The 10175-nt window shown below is 52.1% G+C and overlaps 1 protein-coding gene across 1 annotated transcript; it reads right to left on the bottom strand.

The window, feature by feature from the left end:
• Nucleotides 1-236: 236 nt before the first annotated feature.
• FNIP1 (folliculin interacting protein 1) lies at nt 237-8737 on the bottom strand (the record flags this gene model as incomplete). Its single annotated transcript, XM_010146972.1, has 6 exons — nt 237-371; nt 737-934; nt 2733-2901; nt 3250-4678; nt 6009-6178; nt 8591-8737. Coding segments are annotated over 6 exons (2233 nt in total), but the record flags the coding sequence as incomplete, so codon positions are not given.
• Between the last annotated feature and the right edge of the window lie 1438 nt (nt 8738-10175).

Genomic DNA, 10175 nt, shown 5'->3' with positions numbered 1-10175 from the left:
TTCAGCGATGGCTGACCAAGGAAGGAGTCTGAGAGCTCCAGAGCGCTGAGCCCATCTGCCTGCCCAGAGGGAAGAGAGAAAGGCTGGGGCATCCTTGGGATGAAGCACTGGCGAGGCGCTAAGCCAGCGGCCGTGGGTGATTTATCCCACACCGCGCTTCCACTCCCATGTAGGGATCCGCTTTGCTGTGCTCAGAACCACCCCGGCCGGAGGATGTGGCACCCAGGGCCGCGCGGAGGGAGGTTGGGATCCTACCCCAGCACCACGCCCAGCTCCTTGACGTGGACTCTCATCTGGCCCTTGAGATACTCGGACAGCATCTTGCTTTTGAAATACAGCTCCTGCAGCCGGTCCTCCAGGTGCATGACACACTAGAAAGCAAAGGGAGTCGTGTCAGGGACAAGACAGCTCGACACCCACACCGCACCCGGCCTCCGCGCAGACCCCACACGCCTATCGCCTCTTCCCTGGCCGTCTCCAGGTGGAGGGTGAGCGAGATTAAGAGCCTGGCCAGGCTCCTAGTTTTGAGCAGAAGCCTTGGATTTCATGTTAAACCAGCATTCCCGAGGCAGCTGCCTCGCTCACAGAGCGGCGTTTGAGCCGACAGCTCCAACAGCTACATCGGGGGCGTGCCAGCAGCTCAAACCGTGGCGATGGATGAATAAACCAGGCAGAACCTTGCAACCTCTTTCCCCTCCGAAGCCAAAGGACGCTCACGACTGTCATTCACACTTACGAAGTTCGGAGACAAATTATGCTTGTAAAGCTGAAGAGTGGAATGCAGCAGGTTGGAGACGAGACTGGAGACTAACACTTCTTTTCCCAGCTTATTATCGATCATTCGTCTCTGGCTACTGGCCACTTGCACCGTCCACTTGTCCACGTCCGCAATGATGCAGACTGCCTCCGCGATCGGTTCATCCAGAACAGGGTGCTAGAAACGAGAAACGAACAGCGGGACCCTGAGAACAACGAGCGACAACGCCCCCTGCGCAACACACGGCCACCCTGGGTGGTGTCGCCGACAGCGCTTCGCCTAAAATGCAGCCGCACGTGCTAGGAACTGCGTTCCACCGACTCACGACGGTAGCGTAGGCAGGACGCTGCCTTAAATGGAAAGCTGCTGCTTTTCTTTCACTTTCCTCCAGGCCTGAAAGTGTGTCCCTGGCTGGACAAGGGAGTCCAAGAATGGGACTACAAGGAAGCTGGGGGGGGCTATTTGCAAGGGCAGGGAGTGACAGGACAAGGGGTAATGGGTTTAAATGGAAAGAGGGAGATGGGACATCAGGAAGGAATTCTTCCTGCAGAGGGTGGGGAGGCACTGGGACAGGTTGCCCAGAGAAGCTGTGGATGCCCCATCCCTGGAAGTGTCCAAGGCCAGGGTGGATGTGGCTTTGAGCAACCTGGTCTAGTGGAAGGGGTCCCTGCCCCCGGCATGGGGGCTGGAACTAGATGATCGTTAAGGTCCCTTCCAACCCAAACCCTTCTGGGATTCTGGGATTCTATGACCTAAAGTGTATTTTAATCCCCCAAACCTGACAGCTGCCCCAGCTCGGCCTGGCAGGCGAAGTGCCGGTCTCCATGCTGGAAGCCAGCAGAGGGAGTGGGGAGCCCAGCATTCGCCCAGCTCCTCCCGGCCGCAGCTCCCAGCCAGGCAGCCTTTAAAACCAGGAGCGTTTGGGACCTCACTGTCCTTTCCCAACACGTTTTTCTGGGCAGGACTGTTAGGAAGCATCTCCCTCCAACGAGTCCCACAGGACTTGACACAGGGCTAGGACACAGTCGTTATTTTCCTTGAAGATAAACACACATAAGATCTTGCATCCTCTCGGTCTTTGCCTTTGGCAGTGGCAGCTCAGGCCCGCTGTCGGGATGTATTTCGGACATCCCCGTTCCACAGCAGCAGGTACCTCACGCTGCTGCCCCAGGTTCAATTACACTTCACAAACGGCTTAAACCAGGCCCAGAAGAGCGAAGCTGGCTGCCTGCTCGCGGGTCCCTCCCCATTCCCTTGGGAATAAACTAGAGGGGAGCAGAATCACGCTTTTCAGTGCCAGCCTGCTTCCCACACCTCTCCCGGTGAGTGTAAAAGGGGTAGGAAACACCCCGCTTCCCAGCTGGGCCCCAGTTCATCCAGGGAATAGCTTCTGTGGAGGCGATTCCCAGCACATGAAAAGCGTGATTCCCCTTAGGGCAATTCTCTTTGCACTGGTTTCAAGTTACTGAACATTCCTGGTGGCTTCACCACAGAGAGCACCTTCTGCCTTGCGAGCAGCAGCCTGTGGCTGGACGTGCACGGGAAGAGGAATCCCGAGGGAGCTTCTGCACAGCCACTGCAGCAAGACTCCGCGCCCGGGAAGAGACCCCCAGCGACTGCAGCGCTGGGGCTTGTTTAACGTCATTCCGTGCGGGCACGCAACCATCGGCGGGCCGCCACGTCTGCAGGAGACGACGATTCCCCCACGGCTTAGCACAGAGATCTGTCTTCCAAAGGGCACGAGCTCTCAGCTGCCTTCAGCTGGAGACTCAGGTTTTGTGCTCCAGACTTGCAGCGAAAATAGCCACGTTTTTCAGATACAGTAATGATGAGAGGAGAATAAATGGGTGACCTGGGACTGGGGAAACCTGGAAAGAGCTGTGACAGTAAATATTTCCACTTCCAGCAGGTTTGTACATCCAAAAACATTTTTTTTTTTTGTGACAAATACATTTACCAAATATAGCTTAATTACCTGCACAGCGTGAGACAAATCTGACACCAAACAGTGCCTCAGCTTTTCATCACTTCCTATTCCTTGCAAAACAAAGTCAGGGACGTAAGATGAACAGTAGCCACCTAGTAAGGATCTTCCAAAATTGGCAATACTGGGCTGGACAGAGTTCACTTCAACTAATTTTGATCTGCGGGAAAAGCATAGGAGAGAGATGCACAACAGTAAACAACACCGCTTACAGAGAGGCTGCATCTTCCCATTTATCATCTCTCTTCTAGTTTCCATTCAATCACTTTTTAAAAGGAAAGGGTTTAAAGTCGGAGCATTGTGGAAGAAAAGGGGATGAGCCAAGATCACGATGCACAATTCATATTTTTTTCCAGACCACTGATCTCTCTACATTCTTTCAGACCCAGCAAGCTCAAGAGACACTTTTCCAAGCACTGATGCCAAGTGAGGCTACATTCCTCCCAACATGTGACATGAGAAGAGGCTGTATCTTTTTTAGGCTCTGTTTCTGCTGAATAGTACTCACCCAGGGAAAGGAATCTCGTATTCTTCTGCCCAGTCTTCCTGCTCTCCTCCGTAATAGTTACCACCGGGTCTGGCTAGCTCATGACCTGTATCCTCACTTTCACTGTCGCCCAGGGCACTATCCGAACTCTCATTTCTTGGAATGTCCCAATCAATTCCTGGGGCGACTTTTTTCTCTACGTTTTCCCTGTCCCCATGGGGGACACGAATAGAGATTTTCTCTCTTTGGTCCTGCTCATTAAAGCAATTTTTGTAGGTCTCTTGCCGAAGAGAGTCCATGAACTTACAAAATTCGCTAGGTGGTTTGCTGGGCTTTGCACAGAGCTTTTTAGAAAACTCAAAACTACTGCTGTGAGCAAGAAGGTCCGTGGCTGCTTGCCCTGGAATATCGTCAATAGTCCGGGTTTCAACTGAACTGTCATCAGTAAAATACTCATCGAACAGACTCATGCTCTCAGCGTTGTACGGATTCGGATTCCAGCTCTGATGCTCACGAGCAACTTGAGGAAAGGGTTCAGCTGTCCCACAGTCTCTATTTTGGTCCTCAACAGTTTGTTTAGCTTCACAGTTCTGATCAGCAGACACTCCTTCCTCCGCTGCTGGCGGGCTGTGATGCCTAGCAATTTGTTCCACTACTGCCTGACTTCGGAGTTCGATGTCTGAATCGGGCGACATGGAATCCCCGATGAGGAAAGTCACCTTTGTCTGCGCCTCGGCAGCGCTGCAAGGAAACGCCGCGCAGAAGAGCTTATCCGGCGGCTTCTTCTCCACAGCGATGCCGGGTGACCTCGTCACGCTGACCGCCTGGCTGCCCGATTCCAGCGCGTCTTCCTTCCCCCAGGCGTTTGCCGTTGGCTCCAAGCCAGGTTCCATCGCGACACGCTTTTCTGGGGCAGCTGACCCCGTGCACACCACAGTCTCGAGTTTTGTGTCCAGGCAGGGTCTTGGTGGCTTCACATCGACCACATCGTCTTCCTGGCAGTCATCAGGAACAATAGTTGTGTTCTCATCCGAAGAAGATTCCAGCTCCACCTTGGGAGTGTTTTGCGCGTCTTCCCTCTCTTGCTGCGGAACGCCTTCTACGTTCTGTGCCAGGGAAGTGGGACATTTGCAGTATCTGCAGCTGCAGTTCGGGGTCCTCACGTCTTCGGGCTCCGTCGGCAGCAAGTTGCCCCTGTTCTTGTGCATCGTGACTAGCACATACTCCGATTCTTCCACTTCTCCTTTCTCCAGCGTGGTCGTTATAACAGTTCCAGGCATGACGATGGCTTCATCTTCCCCATTTTCTAGAAGATGAGTCTCTTGAAGCTCGGAGCATCGGATGAAGTAAGTAAGGAAATAAAGCAACCTCTGGACCAGGTCGTGCCTTTTGCCAACCACAACTGTTTTGGCCAATCTCACGGGTGATCCGATGGCCCCATACAGGTCACCTGCAACAGGAAACAACACCATCATTTTGCATCTTTACAAGAAACTACTTTTCTAACAGACAGTTGCTGCGGCCGCTTTTCCAAGGCCAGGTCTACAACAGAAAACGCTAAAGCAGGAGCGGGAGGACAGCAATGCCAGTATTTTGTTTTCAATACGGGGAATCCCAACGATGCTGTGGGTATCGTGTGTAAGGTGACGCGCTGGTCAGGGAGACATCTGATCTCACGTATTAGGGAGTATTCGCACCACCTAACTTCAGTCCCCAGCTCTGAAAGCTCCTCTCCTGGGTTCCTTATATAGCCATGGGAGAGAGGAGGCATCTGCTCTGAATTACCCTGGATAGTCTGGAAACTGGGCTGAACTTTTACCCACCAAGAGAAAGCTGTGGGGAGAAACAAACTTACGCCAAGAACGAGGGCAAAAAGGGACAGTGGCGGGTGCAGAGCCAAAGCCAACATCCTTCCCTCCCCTCCCCTCGAGCTCTGCGCTGGGAGGGTTTGTTTTGACTCCAGATCCACGTGGGGAAGTGCCAGTGCACGTGCTGTTCTGCGGGTATTCGGGCCCTGCGTGGACGCAGGGGTGGGGGACAAGGGATCCAAGCGGCCTCGAAGGCTGACCTAACCACAGGGGATGCCTTGAGTCCCACGAGCTCTGAAAGCATCTTCCTGCCAACTCCCTACCCATTCCTGCCTACACCCCAATAGGGTAACGCCACAAAACTTTCCACTCCCTTTCCTAACCGAATTCCATGAGGGTTTGTGCGCAGAGAAGGAGAATCTGACCAGAGAGCAGGAAGCTCAGCTCACCTCCTCTACTCAGAGGAGACAGCACGACTAGCTGCCCTATCAACTGGGCTTTGAGACCTTACCCGAGTCACGATTCCCTGTACTGCGCTGCTCCTTCACCTGCTGTATCGAGAGGAGGTTTATTTCTTATCAAAAGCTACATTTCCTTGCTTTGGTCTTTCCAGAATCAGGCTTACTGACAGCATCCCCAAAAAGAAAAACTGTTTTTTTCCTTACAGAAGGAGGACCGGAATCCTCCATCATCACCAGGGCAGGTGACCGTGAGAGACCTACCGTAGATGACCACAGAGGGCTTTGATTTTTGGCTGCTGTTTCACAACTGATAATGCCTTAAGAAATTCCAGCACACATTTAAAAAAAAGAGACTGACCCCCTCTAAGTTTGAAACACACACTTTTGTCCCATTTTGCATTAAACAAAAATGTTACCTTGGGGGGAGGAAGTAACAAGCATCCGTAAAAAGCACCGCACGCGGACCCGCTGACGTAAAGCTGTTGGGTGGTTAGAGGCGTTTGCCACCTACCGAGCTGTGCCCACAGCGGGTTGTAGGGATGAGTTTTGGCCAGCATGTCCACGCTCTGAGAAGAATGCTTTTCCAGGAAGATCCTTATAGGCGGCTGGCCATTCGGCATGACGGTAGGGACCCAGGCCAAGTGGTTAGTCAGGACTGCAGTCAGTAAAGCTGGTAAAAACCTGCAAGCAGAATGTTCAGCATCAGTTTCTTCCCCTGGTACACACTCAGGGTGTTAAACTGGCAGCGGGGCTATAGTCTCTGTGAATCAAGGACTTCAGAAACAGTCGGCAGAGATCATCCCGTCGGTCCTGGTTCCTTGGGGAGAGAAGGGGGGGCTGTACCCTCCCTCCTACCCCTGCAAAGCTCTTTTTTAGAGCACACACATAAAAGTAAAATGAATTATTTTCAACTTGTGGCCACTCGACTCAGTTCCTCCGCCTGGCAGTAATTATGAGACTTCCTATTTTGCAAGCTTTAGGTTGTAAAACATTTCACAACCAACTTACTTTTTTCCCTGGGAGAACACAGGGGCACTGGGTGGCCCCTGTACTCCAAGGGGATGCCAATCCCCTAAGAATCTGTCACCGCTGAGGAGAAGGAAGGCTGCTGCTGCCAAACTGTAAACCAGCTAGGTGCTGTGCTCCTTCAAACTGCCGTTACGCAACCTAAGCACAGACGGACGTTCCCTTTCAAATATAAAGCCCCAAATATAAAGTTTGTAATAGCACCGACACAAGAAACAGCTCGGCCAGAAATACTGTGTCCTTGCACCAGCAAAGCAGTTTTCACTAGCTAAGCAAGGCAAAAAACCTTCCTGAAAAATGTGATCTAATGTATTGGGCAATGGCTTTACGTGGAAAGAGGGAGATTGAACTGGGATATCAGGAAGGAATTCTTCCCGCAGAGGGTGGGGGGGGCACTGGGACAGGTTGCCCAGAGAAGCTGTGGATGCCCCATCCCTGGAAGTGTCCAAGGCCAGGCTGGATGAGGCTTGGAGCAACCTGGTCTAGTGGAAGGTGTCCCTGCCCATGGCAGGGGGTGGGACTGGGTGGGCTTTAAGGTCCCTTCGACCCAAACCACTCCATGATTCTATGATTGTAACAACAGAGGATGGTTTCTGCCCTGTGGAGGGAAGGCTCTCCTGCCCAGTCCCCTCTCCTGGCAGGAGCAGTGTGCACAAGCGCAGCCCAAGAGCTTCCTGAACGCCGACAGATGGTGCTGGTGGCCGCAGGTGCCCGGGCAGGAAAGTGCTCAAACCACAGAACCTCAAAATAATGCTAGTTCAACACTTTACACGCATCAGGAACCCCACAGGTTAATCTTAACTGTTTCCTCACTGGTAACAGCCATAAGAGAGAAGGAGATTTAAAACGGGATTGGGAAGACTTGACTTTCCTCTTCCTTCCATCTTACTGTGTTTAAAATAAAGCAAACATAACCAATCACGGAACAGTTTGGGGTGGAAGGGACCTTAAAGCCCACCCAGTCCCACCCCCTGCCATGGGCAGGGACACCTTCCACTAGACCCGGTTGCTCCAAGCCTCATCCCGCCTGGCCTTGGACACTCCCAGGGATGGGGCATCCACAGCTTCTCTGGGCAACCTGTCCCAGTGCCTCCCCACCCTCTCCAGGAAGAATTCCTTCCTGATGTCCCATCTCAATCACCATCTTCAAGATGTATAGAGCTCAGAATGGCAGGGACTGCATTTTTCCCAAGAAAAAGCTTCCACTGCAGCAGCAAATTGCTTGAGGAATATACACTTGGGGTGCTCCCAACTCCCTATAGCTGCTCCCGCTGCAGTGAGGCAGAAGAGGGTGGACCAGGCTGACTGCCAAGTGTCACCCTCTCATCTTGGAGGGGGGAAGGGACAACAGAGCTGGTGGCAGAGCTGGAAGATGGTGAGCAGCAGCCCCTTCCCCACCCTGCAGAGAGCAGTTTCCCACAGCTAACAGTCTTTCAGTGCTGTTCCCACTCAAATTTCACGTTTGTGCTTGGTTTAGGACTTCAGCGGAGCCAAACGCTTTACAAACTTCCCTTATTCATGCCCTGGGGAAAGAGGATGAAGCGTTGACAAAAGAGTAAATTTATCAGATTCTCCCCAGTTTATCAAGGACGTGCTCTTTCCCAATTTTTAACAACCGCTGGCAACTTTGTCCTGAGGGCAGGAGGGTGAGCGGTAACGAAGCCCAGAGTTCCCGCAGCAGCATTTCACAGGAGTCGGGTTTAGCAGCAACCTGCGGTCAGACGGTGTTACAGACACGGCTCTCACCGTGTCCAACCCTGCTCATCACATGCTAACTGCTTCTGAAAGGTAGAGTAATGCACCTCATAAGGCATGTTTCAGCCCCTCCCAGACACACACCTCCATCACGCGCTTCCTACGTTTCACATGTTTAGCCTCTACCAAGATTCAGGACTGCGAGGAAGCAGGCGTTTAACGAGGTGCATCGTTCCCCCCTTGTTTTAAAGGGGGTATTTACAGACAGTCTTTTGATTCTTTGATCACCTCAATTTTAAAAACAGATCCAAAACCTGGTTTGAAATAAAAAGACATAAACACATAATTTTAAAAACTAGAAATCCACCGTACTGGTTTTTCGAAGCATTTTCCATCAAGAAGGTGAACTCCTTCATGAAGCGATGGCAAAGCTGGTTCTTCTCCGGCGTCCCCGACATCATAGTAAGCCAGACGGGCTCCCCGATCCGTGGCATCGTGTACAGATTGCAAATAGTCGTTCTAGAAAACAACAAACAAAAAAAAAAATCCAGGAGACTCAAAAACCGACGAGAGGCAGCGATCCCTATTCCAGAATTTACTGCAGCATTTCCTTCCCGCTGTCATTTCTACCAGACACAAAACTTCCCTCATTAACCATTACCCAAACCACACTGTTCACTGAACAGGACGAACCCACCCTTCCACCTCGGGAGGTCAGGGTCACAGGTTCTTGGTGCGTCTCCCCGAACCGACCCCAAGCACAGCGGCATTCCCTGTCACAAGTCAAGAGTCGCCCTGTTCCGAATGGAGCAGAAACCAATGATTTTGGGTTACCATCTCCCTGCTGTCTCTCCATTTTAGTCAAGACATAGAAATCCTCCATAGTTCTGCTTGATTTATGACTAGGGGAAGTTTATGTGTATAAAAATACCTTAACTTCCTCCTTGCTTTAAAAAACTGGTGTATCCCCAGGCCAAACCCACAGAGTTTGGATTTGCAGAGTGTAGAGCAGTGGAGCAGGCTACTCCTTCAGCTTTAACTACGGCGTGTAAGAGCCAAAGTTACCCCACCATTTCTAGGATTACGCACCTACCCGCACCCTTTTTGACTCCACGAGGTCAGTACATGTATGATTAAAACCCTTGGCTCTGCAGTAAAACACCAGGCTGAAACCCCTCAGATTAGGGTTAAACTCGTCTAAAACGTAAACCCAAGTACAATGTCTACGTTGTGACACTAGGGGAACCTGCGTTCCCATCACAGTAAAAACATAAGCCTGACAAAGACCAAAACGACAACGGAAATGACTGAGAATTCAGGTTTCTCCCCACCTACTTTTTCTACAAGAGATCCATTTGCGTCCCAAGACAAAGACTGACGTTATCTCATTATCCCTGGTACCACCCCGATCTCCTCTGGGTACCCTGGGCTCAAAGTTTACAGCCACTTCCAGCAGCACAGCGATGGCCGTGCGCGTCAGGAAGGCAAACACGCTCGAGCAGCAGCTGCCAGATCTTCCCTGGTTTGAAGTGAAACTCCCTGGGAAGCGAGAGCAGCGCCGGCGGCAGGGGTACGGGGGGGCACTCAGCAGGGCAGGGATCATTCCCCCGTCATGTGGCAGAGCAGAACGCAGCTGTACGGCGACAGGATGCCCGGAGCGGCTCCCCACAGGGCAGCAGAGGTGACTGTGCACAGCACCGACGTCACTGGGGCTGCCCAAGGAAAAGGGGGGTGAGGGACAGCCCAAGAACAGCATTTTCTGCCTTATTTTTTCTACCGGTTTTCACTAAGCGCAAAATCCATCCTGTGTGTTCACAATACTCAAAATCAACCCCGTTTTCCTCAAAGCTCAGATTTTCAGGCACTCCGCAGGCCCAGCGGAGAAGCCAGAGAACAGCGCGAGGGCTGGAGAAGAGGGGGAGGTGAGGATCCCCCTGCGCTCACCAGGGCCGCGGCA

Source organism: Eurypyga helias, unplaced genomic scaffold (genome assembly GCF_000690775.1).
Source record: "Eurypyga helias isolate BGI_N326 unplaced genomic scaffold, ASM69077v1 scaffold41922, whole genome shotgun sequence".
NCBI lineage: Eukaryota > Metazoa > Chordata > Aves > Eurypygiformes > Eurypygidae > Eurypyga > Eurypyga helias.
Note: the sequence above shows the minus strand (reverse complement) of the source record. Positions and strands in the feature narration are given on the sequence as shown.